Source organism: Gadus macrocephalus, chromosome 11, assembly GCF_031168955.1.
Source record: "Gadus macrocephalus chromosome 11, ASM3116895v1".
NCBI lineage: Eukaryota > Metazoa > Chordata > Actinopteri > Gadiformes > Gadidae > Gadus > Gadus macrocephalus.
This window is the reverse complement of record NC_082392.1, coordinates 22,493,789-22,506,393: the sequence shown is the minus strand read 5'-3', so window position 1 is coordinate 22,506,393 and position 12,605 is coordinate 22,493,789. Positions and strand designations below refer to the sequence as shown.

The 12,605-nt window shown below is 46.3% G+C and overlaps 1 protein-coding gene across 3 annotated transcripts in view; it reads left to right on the top strand.

The window, feature by feature from the left end:
• fras1 (Fraser extracellular matrix complex subunit 1) overlaps positions 1-12,605 on the top strand; it is a 157,282-nt gene that overhangs the window by 58,692 nt on the left and 85,985 nt on the right. For all 3 annotated transcript variants that reach the window (XM_060065890.1, XM_060065889.1, XM_060065888.1), the window contains exons 3-14: positions 76-183; positions 731-823; positions 959-1,118; positions 1,421-1,554; positions 1,971-2,054; positions 2,341-2,442; positions 4,187-4,378; positions 4,472-4,561; positions 5,296-5,443; positions 7,678-7,821; positions 7,992-8,135; positions 10,301-10,444. In XM_060065890.1, coding sequence (XP_059921873.1) covers positions 76-183; positions 731-823; positions 959-1,118; positions 1,421-1,554; positions 1,971-2,054; positions 2,341-2,442; positions 4,187-4,378; positions 4,472-4,561; positions 5,296-5,443; positions 7,678-7,821; positions 7,992-8,135; positions 10,301-10,444 — 1,543 coding nt within the window. The remainder of the gene's footprint in view (positions 1-75; positions 184-730; positions 824-958; positions 1,119-1,420; positions 1,555-1,970; positions 2,055-2,340; positions 2,443-4,186; positions 4,379-4,471; positions 4,562-5,295; positions 5,444-7,677; positions 7,822-7,991; positions 8,136-10,300; positions 10,445-12,605) is intronic.

Sequence of the window (12,605 nt, the reverse complement as noted above, 5' to 3'; positions counted from 1 at the left end):
GTGTGTCTGATTTGTTTCCTCTTGTATTTGAAGGGTTTCCTGTGTGTTTGACGTCTCTCTCCCGTCTCTCTCCAGACTGCGACATCGTGGCGAGGCCCTGCCTGTGAGTCGTGCACCTGCTACGGTGACATCACCGTCTGCCTGCCCCCCCGCTGCCCCAACCCCCGCTGTGACTACCACAAGGTGAGCTGGGTTAGTGAGATTGCTGGTGAGCTGATTGGTTAGTTAGTTAGTAATTTAGTCAGTTAGCTTTTTATGATTTCTCCTCATTTATACCTTAATCACGATCACCTGACCTTGTGATGTCCCTCACTGTGTTACTTAAATCCGAATGGCTCTCTGCCGACACTAAACAGTCACTCATCCTTAACCCTGGTCATGGACTTAAGAATATGCAAAGACGTGCTGTCCTCCCAGAGGTGAGCAACTCTCTCTAGTCACTGATTGGTTATGTTTGCTGTTGGTTCATGTACATTTGGGGTCGGAAACACTATAGTGCCCCCTTGTGTACACGTTTGAGTGACTTTGAAGTAAAATGCAAACAACTCTGCACACTGCTGTGTATATTCAGCATTAGGCAGTATCACTTTGTGAAGCGCTTTCACAAAGCAGGTTCCTAACAAGGAAGCTTCCTAAATAGGTATCGACGATATAGGAAATATCCTAGCAATTCAGACACAGCAAATGTTTACATTTGATAATTATTGTGTGTGTGTGTGTGTGTGTGTAGGGTGAGCGGTTGAGGATCCCAGCTGATGGCTGCTGTCCCGAGTGTGTGTCAACATCTCAAGACCTCTGCCAGCACCAGGGACTCACCTATGGAGTAAAGAGCCTCCTCCACTCCTTCTCTCTCCTCCTCTCCTCCTCCTCCCTGCTCATCTCCTATTGTCAGCCGTAATGTACTACCTTACCAACGTTTCCAGTAGTAGCGTTTGTGTGTTGGTTTGTGTGTCTCCAGGACAACAGCCAGTGGAGCCCCTCCCCCTGTGAGGAGTGTGTGTGTTCTGGGGGGAGTGTGTCCTGCTCCCCCCTCCCCTGCCCTCCCCTCCTCTGCCCCCCACACCAGACACTCCGCACCTTAGCAGGACAATGCTGCCCGATCTGTGTCCGAACTGGAGGTAGGTGGGGATGTGGGGGTGTGTGTATGGGTGTTTAATTGTGTGTGTGTGTGTGTGTGTGTGTGTGTGTGTGTGTGTGTGTGTGTGTGTGTGTGTGTGTGTGTGTGTGTGTGTGTGTGTGTGGGGGGTAATTTATGCATGTGTGTTGATATGTGTGTGTGTGTGTGTGTGTGTGTGTGTGTGTGTGTGTGTGTGTGTGTGTGTGTATTTGGGGGGGGATAGTAATTTGTGCATGTGTATTGACATGTTTGTGTGCGTGTGTTTTAATATGTGTGTGTGTGTGTGTGTGTGTGTGTGTGTAGCCTCCTGCTCTGTGCAGGGTGAGCTCTTCAGTCATGGAGACGTGTGGAGCTCCACTCCCTGCTCCAGGTGTGTCTGTCAGGACGGTGACATCGCCTGCTCTGCTGCTGAGTGCCAGCCGGTGACCTGCCAGCCCGTACGTACATTCAGTCTTATACATACCATTCATTAAGGGGGTAACCCTAAAACCTTGATCCTGGTCCGAATCTCGACTTCACAACGTTTTAAAAGGATGACATCATGCTTTTTTTACTTTTCCCTTTGCTTTAGACTGTTATATGACGTAAGTATACATTTACGTCTGCTAAGCTATAAAAATCAAAGTCCGAGCAAGGTTATTCGCGCCCACCTTGAACACCACTCAATCAATGCGTGAAACAGCTCATTTGCCTCAAACATTACTTCTGCAACAGTGTGACGTCAGACTGTGCAGACAGTGCAGTATTCTAGTAGTACCCCCAAATGCAATATTAATCCTAAAAAAGCATGATATGGGATCTTTGAAAACGCTAGACGGTGGGATTGAACCTATGACCTGTGTTTGTCTCTCAGGAGCAGAACCTGGTTATCCCTGCTGGGGGCTGCTGTCCTCGGTGTGTCTCCAACCCCTGTCTGTCTGGAGGAGAACAACACCAGGTACCTCCCTTGCTCCTCCTGCTCCTCATCTTTCTCCTACTCCTCTCCCTCTCCTCACGCCCACCGGAGCTTTTACGGTCTGCATTTCAAATCGTTTTGAGGAGAGTAAAAAAGGTTCGGTTTTGGAACAAATTTAACCGTTTTTCTCCAACCTTCTGTCCTCCCGCAACTCCTCCTCCTCTTCCTCTCCTCCTAATCTTCTTCTCCCTTCCTCCTCTTCTGTTCTCCTCCTTACATTGAGTTGTGTGTGTGTGTGTGTGTTTCTGTATGTGTGTGTGTCTTTAAGCATGGAGAGCAGTGGCAGAAGGACTCCTGCACCACCTGTGTTTGTGACCGCGGACAGTCTCGCTGTCACACACACACCTGCCCAGACATCACTTGTCCCAAGGTACCTCCCCCCCACACACACACACACACACACACACACTCACTCACTCACTCACTCACTCACTCACTCACTCACACACACACACACACACACACACACACACACACACACACACACACACACACACACACACACACACACACACACACACACACACACACACACACACACACACTCTCACTCTCTCACACACTCACTCTCTCACACACTCACTCTCTCACACACACACACACACACACACACACACACACACACACACACACACACACACACACACACACACACACACACACACACACACAGTTCTAGTTGGTTCTTATTGTTCTGATGGTTCTAGTCCTGGTCTGTAATGCCGCTTTTCCACTGCATGGTACCAGCTCGACACGACTCGACACGACTCGACTCAGCTCGCATTTTTTGCATTTCCACCGCGGTACCATGGTATCTGGTACCTGAAGTGGCTGCTTTTTCTAGTACCTACTCGCTCTAGGTTCCAAGCGAGCTGAGCCGATGCTAAAAGGTGACGTCGGCAGACGGCCGGCGACTGATTGGCCAGAGAGTGTGACGAAGCCACGAGAGCGACATGGCAACCATGCTGGTAACATCCATAGCAGCGCCGCAGCCAACATGTTCCACTTCTCCAACTTCTTCAACATGCCAGCTAATAATAGTAATGCGATCGATGTCCTCCATTGTTGTTATGTGGGTTCTGTCCATGTGTGGGTTGCGTATGTGTTGTTTGCGTCGCGTACACAAATACGTCACGGCCCTTTCGCGCAGCCGACCCCGCCCACGTCCAGGAGGTACTATTTGCGGTGGAAAAGCACCCGTGCTGCTACCGTGTCGAGTCGTGTCGTGTCGAGTCGTGTCGAGTCGAGCTACATGTGCGGTGGAAAAGCGGCATTAGTCTCAGGTTCTGATGGTTGTAGTCTGGTCTGGACACACACACACACACACACACACACACACACACACACACACACACACACACACACACACACACACACACACACACACACACACACACACACTCTCACTCTCACTCTCTCACACACTCACTCTCTCACACACTCACTCTCACACACTCACTCTCTCACACACACACACACACAGTTCTAGTTGGTTCTTATTGTTCTGATGGTTCTAGTCCTGGTCTGTTAGTCTCAGGTTCTGATGGTTGTAGTCTGGTCTGGACACACACACACACACACACACACACACACACACACACACACACACACACACACACACACACACACACACACACACACACACACACACACACACACACACACACACACACACACAGTTCTAGTTGGTTCTAATTGTTCTGATGGTTGTAGTCCTGGTCTGTTAAGTCTCAGGTTCTGATGGTTCTAGTCCTGGTCTGTTAGTCTCAGGTTCTGATGGTTGTAGTCCTGGTCTGTTAGTCTCAGGTTCTGTTGGTTGTAGTCCTGGTCTGTTCCAGGGTCAGTCAAAAGCGGTCTCAAACCAGGTGCACTGGGCCACATCATGTCACATTGTGGCATGTCCTTCAAATTCAACAAAGTTTTTTTTATGTCACACAGCGCTTCCATCTCTGCTCAGAACCCTGATGTTTCACACAGCGCCATCCATTGCCATGCATTTTATTATACTGTATCATTTTACAAAAATATTAAACATTAAACTGCTGGTTCTACTTGTGTTTGTGTTCTAGGACGAGCCTAGGGTTCTAATGGTTCTAGTTCTGGTTGTGTTCTAGGGTGAGTCTAAAGCGCAGCGGGCCGGTCAGTGCTGTGAGGAATGCGTGGCGACCAGGGGCTCCTGTCTCTATGACGGCACACTGCGTTACCATGGTGACATGTGGAACGGGACAGGCTGTGAATATTGCTCCTGCGAGCGAGGTCAGGTGGTCTGCAGGAACGCAGAGTGTGGCCGCCTAACCTGCCAGCAGGTAAATACGGCTCCTGTGATGCCTTGCTTCATTAGCTTAGAGATGGTTAAGTATATGAGGTATAGTTATGATGTGTTTCCTATTCCCCCGCAGGGACAGGAAGTGGTGCGCCTGCAGGGGAAGTGCTGTCCTCACTGTGTTTCCATGACAACTTCCTGTGTTTTCCAGAATCGTCCTCACCAGGTAAAGATTTTCTATCCGTTTTCTGTGTGAATAGTTAGGGTTATGATGAGTTATGTTTGGTTAGGTTTAGGGTTGGTTATGGTTAATTACCTTTAAATTTAGTCGTTAAGACACACTTTTATACAAAGCAACTTAAAAGGAAAGATAAGAACATTCAAAGCAAGCAACCAACATCTCAAAATAATGTTTGGACCGAGTGCACAGTAAGCATAAGGATCAGAGATACAAGGTTAGTCCTTCTTTATGTAAGTGGTGAGGCCATCCCTAACAAATTATATATGTACAAAGTAGATGTCACAAGTGAAAGTGCCTTCTCAACAACAATTTCCAAATGTCTAAAACACTACAAGAAATGTATAATTCAACAAAGCGCGATCTAGACTACTAGTGCAGGGTAGTCACAAATCAGAGACGGTGCACGAGTCAGCTAAGTAGATCCGCCAACGTGGTGCAACACATGAAGAGAGCCTGAACTGAGAATCTAGAACATCTGGAGAAATCTCTCAGAATGATTTCCACACAGTGGAGGCAGTGCCAGCCTTAATAGTGGACCTCAGAGGCTGGTGACCTAGGGAGGGAGGAGAGACGTGTTGTGAAACGATGCAGATCCAGTGGCCAGATCTCTGTGAGATATGATCTAAACCAGAGAGGCCCACATGGAGACGATGGAGGGTTAGTTGGAGTCAGTGAGTGGGCTTCTGGTCAGGGGTAACATCTAACCCTCTCCCTGGTAGAATGGGGCTCGCTGGACAGAGGGAGCTTGTCGGGAGTGTGAGTGTGAGGACGGCCAGGTGACATGCTACCTACGCACCTGTCCTATCTGCCCATCCGGGTCCTTGGCCCTGCCCCAGGACGGACACTGCTGCCCTCAGTGCACCAATGGTCTGTTACCTGTGTGTGTGTGTGTGTGTGTGTGTGTGTGTGTGTGTGTGTGTGTGTGTGTGTGTGTGTGTGTGTGTGTGTGTGTGTGTGTGTCTCCTCTCTTTGGAGGGGGAGATCATTTTGGATTCTATACATTAAAGTGTAATTCCGGCAAAAATTTAACCCAGGGTATTTTTATTTTGGCATGAAAACCCAGCAATTAAGGCCTCAAGATACCTTTTTCATTGAAAATCGAGTGTTTGAGTTTGCCCGGCGCAATGTTTGGCGTCCATGTTATTATATACTTGGGGCATTGTGTTTCGCTTCCAAATCGGCATTTTTTTATCAAATAATATTGTTAGAAATAGCACCAAACCTCTGCAGTAGCATGGCTAGGGTCCCTGCACATAAAACGAAGCACAAACAACTTAGTTTGTAAACCGGAGTTTATTTAAAAAGACAGTTTAACAAGCATTACCGGTAGGTCTGTGTTTACAGGAAGTCCACAGAAGTTGATTGCCGAATGCGCTGGAGTTCAGTTCAAGGAGGAAAGTTTTGGAATACATAATTTATATAATTTATATTTATAAATAATATATAGCAACTGTTGACACGTAAATTAAAGGACTTGCATATGTACCGGTAAGTTACAGTTACAAAATATTTATTCGCTACAATCAAGCATGGGCATAGAGTGACCGAATGCGCCGTAGTTCAGTTCAAGGAGGAAAGTTTTATTTTTATGTTACATTTATATTTATAAATGTCATTGAAGAAGAATGCTATTCCACGAGTGCAGCAAGTGGCTACGGATAGACTTGAGGTAAAGTTATTTGCTTATTTGTCGCTTCCGAATGTTTAACAATTGTGGTCAGATATTTGTGTAATAACGGTACAATAACATACAACAAACAATAAAAAAAACGTTGCAAGGAGAAGTCCAATGCATTGGCTGAAGCCAGGAGTTTTTATTGCCATTGTAGGGCAGCATTGCCCATTAAGCATTTGGTTAACCAAATGGTAATCTATCGATTGAAGCTCCTCAAGGTGTCAAAAAAGGGGGGTTGTGGCCGTCTTGCTGAGATGGGTGGGGGATGGGGGCTGAATGGTTGTGAAGTGTTGAATGAAGTAGCCTACATGTTGACCCCATTGGTAACAGCTGAGCAAGATCCGTTTATGTTGCTAAAAGACAAATGTGAAATGAGCACCGCAGACACGGTGATCCTTCTGCATCAGCATCTCGATTGGCGTCTCAAAGTCCATATTCAAAACAATAAGCCACTGGTCTACCAGAGATCGGTCATTGTACTGCGATGGCAGTCTATGGAAAGTTTCTGGGGTGTAACTTTTCATTTGTTTTCCGCAGCCGGGGAAAACACAAACACGAACAATCTCACTATCTTGACTTCAAGCTGTAGATGGGTCGTCTTCTCCGGTGCTTGAGCTGTCCTTCACTCTATGCGTTAATCACGTGTACAGTGCGTCTTCAACAATGTGCCATGCTTGATTGTAGCGAATAAATATTTTGTAACTGTAACTTACATATGCAAGTCCTTTAATTCACGTGTCAACACTTGCTATATATTATTTATAAATATAAATTCTAAATTCCAAAACTTTCCTCCTTGAACTGAACTCCGGCGCATTCGGTCATTCTATGCGTCAATCACGTGTGCGTCTTCTGTCAACAACGTGCCATGCTTGATTGTAGTGAATATATATTTTGTAAATGTAACTTACATATGCAAGTCCTTTAATTTACATGTCAACACTTGCTATTTATTATGTTTAAATATAAATTATATAAATTATAAATTCCAAAACTTTCCTCCTTGAACTGAACTCCGGCGCATTCAGGAATCGACTTGTGTGGACTTCCTGTAAACACAGACCTACCGGTAATGCTTGTTGAACTGTCTTTTTAAATAAACTCTGGGTTTGCAAACTAAGTTGTTTGTGCTTCGTTTTATGTGTAGGGACCCTAGTCATGCTATAGCAGAGGTTCAGAGCTATTTTTAACAATATTAGTGGTTCAAAAATGCAGATTTGGATGCGAAACTCAATGCCCCAAGCCAATAACATGGACGCCAACATTGCGGCGGGCAAACTCAAATACTCGATTTTCAATCAAAAAGTTATCTGGAGGGTTTATTTGATGGGTTTTCAGGCCAAAACAAAGACCCTTGGTTCAATTTTCGCCGGAATTTCCCTTTAAACCAACAGTGATGAAGGGTGTGTTGTGTGTGTGTTTGTAGTTCAGTGTCAGAGTGACTGTGCATCGTGCTCGGGAAGTGCTGACCTCTGCCTGACCTGCCGGGACTCGAATTCTCTCGTCCACCTCGGCCGCTGCTTGACAGTCTGTCCCCATGGTTACCGACCGGATGGACACACCTGCACAGGTAGAGGTCCTTTCATCACCATGGTTACACCACGATAAATATGTAGATGGTCACCTTAGATACATCCTCTAGTAACCATAGATACAGCCCCTGGTAACCATAGCGGCAGCCCCTGGTAACCTTAGTAACAGCCCCCGGTATCTAACCAGTTGGTGTGGCCTCCCCCCCAGCTTGTCAGCCGTCCTGTGCGTCCTGCAGCAGGGAGTGGGGATGTGATTCCTGCGCAGCGTCTCTACTGCTCACCGCTGATAGGGGGCGCTGTGTCCCCTCCTGCCCTCCCGGGTCATACCAGCACCTCCACACACACTGCAGTGGTGAGACCCCCCGTATCTCTCTGTCTCTCTGTGTCTCCTTCCCTGTCTCTGTGTCTCTCTCTGTGTCTCTCTCTCGCTAGAAGTTTTGCACTACCAAATATGGCCGTCTTATGCCCGCCTTTTTCCTGGCATGGTCCACACGTTAGAGATGCGCAGTTGGCGTTTGCAGCCGCGGACTCCGCGGCTAAACCGCGGATCGGGGGGATGACCCCGACAAAAAATTGTTAAATTCGGGCGGGTGGCGGTTAAACCAATCAAAATAAAAATATTTCTTCTTCTTTTTATCTTATATATAACATCTTCCGGCGGTGAATTATATTTGATAATTCACTGTTGCTAAGCAGATCGCTGTCAAGAAATGTGGAACTATTTTTTTTGTGGTAACTTGTCAACCCCTGCTAAGCGGAGACGGTGAAATCCGCAAGCTCCTGATCATGTGAGAGAAGGGGATGCAGTCGCAGTAAACGAAGACGGGGAAAGATGCTGCGATCTACGAGAAAGACGCAGAGGAACTGTCCTTACAAGACTTTTGTCGGGATAAAAAACAAGTAGTCAGCAAAATATCGAATATGTTTTGCACTTGTTAATAGTTAATCGCGTTTTTAGCCTACACTCAGATGTATACAAATTCTTGCATATGAATCTCTTGAATCATAAAAATATAAAGACATACGTAGTATGCAGATTATTCAGTGTCAGTACCTTGTTTTACTTCCTGAGTCTACACTCCGTGCGCAGCCCCACCTTTTCCAGGGGATTTTACCCCCTCTGTCTTACAAAGGCAAGACAGTGAAATTGCCGGGCGAGCCGCGACCAAACCGGCTTGGCAGTTAAAAAATGCCTTCTGTCTCTTTCTCATTCCCGCTTTAATCTCTCTCTCTCTCTCTCTCTCTCTCTCTCTCTCTCTCTCTCTCTCTCTCTCTCTCTCTCTCTCTCTCTCTCTCTCTCTCTCTCTCTCTCTCTGTCCCTCTTTCTTTCATTGCTTGTTTGTCCCTCTTTCTTTCATTGCTTGTTGTTTTCACTTCTCCATTCATTCATTATTTATTCCTTTGTATACTATATAGAGCAGTGTTTCTCACTGCGTATGCATACGCCTGCCCCTAGGGGCACTGGGAACGGTTGCAATGGGCACTCAGAATATGATCTAAAAAAATGTATAGACTTTCCGACTTCAGATCATCGTAATAACGGATGTGAAAAGCTGTTTTGTGCTTTTGAAAGGGGTACATTATCTTCGAGGGGGTGTTGGAAAACCACCGCTTTAGATGTACAGTACAGTACATATATAGTATAGTACGATTTTTACTCGATAGGTAGTTGTGTATATTGGGAGTGTTGTACAGATGTGTGTATGTATATATATATACATACATATGTTTTACATGAACCACACTACATTTCATTTTATTGCTTAAGGTTCAGAATATCTTCATGGGGAAAGCTGCTTTAATATTTCATCAAGTGAATGGTCAGAGTGTCTCCTCTTCCTGTTCCATTCTTCTCTGGTTACAAACATGAGGCGAAGAATGTCTTGCACACATACAATATATCATCACTAACATTATTCGGTGGGTCTTCGCTTTATTAGCACTGTTTATAACTGCTGTCTCGCTGTCTGTACATCTGTCTGTCAGGGTGCATATATGTACATAATTATTACATTTTTAAACTCTTGACTGCATCTGTACTCTAGTATTTCTGCTTTCTGGGGTGTTGTGTTGAAGCTACTAAAGGATGTAATAAAACCGTCTTACAGCCTAGGGTTTCCAAACCACACATAATCACACTTCCTTAAACCTCTCCTCTTGTCTCCTCTCCTTTTTTCCTCTCATTTTTCACCACTCTCCCCTCCCATCTCGGAAAAGTTTCTGTGAATGAACCCCCATGACAAACACACACACACAAACACAAAACTCTGCTGCTCAGACATGCAGACGCTGGCGACCACACACAGAGACACAACAAGAGAAGAGAGAGAACCGAGGCAGACAGAGAGAGAGAGAGACATCTTTGTCTTTTATCATAAAATGATGTTACCCTTGCTATTAATTAATATATTTATTATATATTTAATGTATGAATCATTATTTCTTTGAGGCCATTTTGATAATGTTATGTAAAAGTTCTGCTTCTGTATCCCCAACAAACAACAAACACACACACAGACTGCCACCCATCATGTTCGGAGTGTTTCAGTGCTGGCCAGCAGGACTGCCTGGTCTGTTCTGATCCTGCTGCCTTGCTCAAGGACGGGGAGTGTGTGGCGGACTGTGGTGCCGGGTACTACAGCCAACAGGGCGTCTGTTCTGGTAAGTGTAACCCCTAAATTCTCCCCCAGAAGGTACACCCAGGATATAACCTCCAACCCCAGCAATGTAAGTGCATTGCTCTACCTACTAAAATACACAGATTAAAACCCCCAACCCCAGCAATGTAAGTGCATTGCTCTACCTACTGAGATACACCGGGAATATAATCCCTAACCCTGGCAGTGTTAATGCCTTTCTCTACAGGGAATTTAACCACTTCCCCTGGTAGTCGTGGACGAAGTCTGGGCCAACTTCGGTATTCCACACTACACGACGGTCTGACCATCAGTCTTCCCGTGCCGTCCGTTGCCTTCTCTGAAAACTGGCTACATCTCGCGAGAACATGTCCACTCATGTAGACGGGAATGAGGGTCGCCGGGTATATCTGTTTAATAGCTGCTGGATTTATCAACATCTGCCAAATGAACGGCTCAGTCATTTCTACTGTAACAGACGTTTAAAAGTCCCATGACATGCTATTTTATGTGTTCTTTAATAAAGGTATTAGTGGGCAACTAACACAGTATTCAAAGACGTTCCTGAAATTCAGCCGTGGTGCAGAGTTACAGCCACTCCGAGCCAGTTGCACATTGAGCTTCCCCCAAATGCGCTGTTTTGGTGTCTGTATCTATAATGCAAATGAGGAGGAGCGAGGCGGGTCAAGGAGGAGGGTGGGGGTGTGGCCCTGAGCAGCTTGCAGCCAATACCACGCGCTCTGTTTACAGTGGATGTATCGCAATGGCGAGGCGCACACAGCCTTTAGCCGTGTTCTGTAAATATTCTAGAACACACGGGAGTCCTGGAGCTCTATATCTAAATATTATCATATAGCCTACATAGATATCTATATCATATAATATATATTATCACGGCCAAAAGCTGTGTGAGCCGATATTATGAATCTCAAACGACCGCGTTGAGTTCTCAGACGTTCCTGGTTCTTCCACGTCCACATCAATGTGAAGTAGACTGAACCGCGACAAGGAGGAGAAAGGGATTGTTGCCGGGCAGCGCTTAGGCACCTCCGCCTCCGGTGGTGGTCCCTCGGCAGCGGGAAGCGGGGCTCAAGCGGGAGACATTCGCCGCCAACAATCCCTTTCTCCTCCATGTCGTGGTTCATGTTCTTGAGGGATTCAAAGCCAAAGTTCCTTCCCCCCAATTCATTCTCAACCTTGGCTGAGATAACCCCCACTACGAGTCTCGTTGTAGAAATTCCAGAGACGAGAGTCCGAGTGTTATGCGCCATAACACCAAAAGCAGAACGTTATCCAAATAACAAGGAAGTGTACAACACTTGCATTACAGTCCTTGAACTCTATATCTAAATAATATCATATAATACATAGATATCTATATCATATAATACATATTATCACGGCCAAAAGCTGTGTGCGCCTCCAGACGATATTATGAATCACAAACGACTTTGTCGGGTTCTGCGACGTCTCTGGTTCTTCCACTTTCACATCAATCTGAAGTCGACTGAACCGCGCGCTGCCTGCTGCCGGCTGCCAGATGCCGGCTGCCAGCTGCCTGCTGCCGGCTGCCGGCTGCCGGCTGCCGGGCGGTGGTGCTTCGTGGCGATGGTGCCTCGAGGCAACTGGCGGCATGTCGCAGTTCATGTACTTCAGCGAGTCAAAGCCAAGGTTCCTTTCCCCCAATTCCTTCTCAACCATGGCTGAGATAAACCCCACTACAGTCTCGTTGTGGAAATACAAGAGACGTCAAAGAACCAACAAGAAACACTTGTGTTACAGTGTGTGTATTCACACACACACATGTGGCGCTCGCACGGTCGTGTCTCATGGGCGAGCCAGGCAGAGTAAGGGGAGGAGCTTAGATGCTTTATGACGACATAAATAAAGACATTCCAAATCAGCGCGCTTGAGCCTCCGTTTTTTCAAAGGCGAGCAGAACAGCTAGTGCTCGTTTTACACCAAACGCAAGTTTTAGCCACTGGGGGACCATAGGCAGGCTAGGGGAACTCATATTTATGTTAGAAAACCTCACCAAGTGAGATTGTCATGTCATGGGACCTTTAAAGTATGGTTTCAAGCCAGCGTTTCACAGGTTTAGGCAAAAGCACTTACAGTTGCTCCGGTAGTAACGCAGCAGCAGCAAGGAAGAAAATCATGGCTTTAAAGTCTGATTGGGAACATTT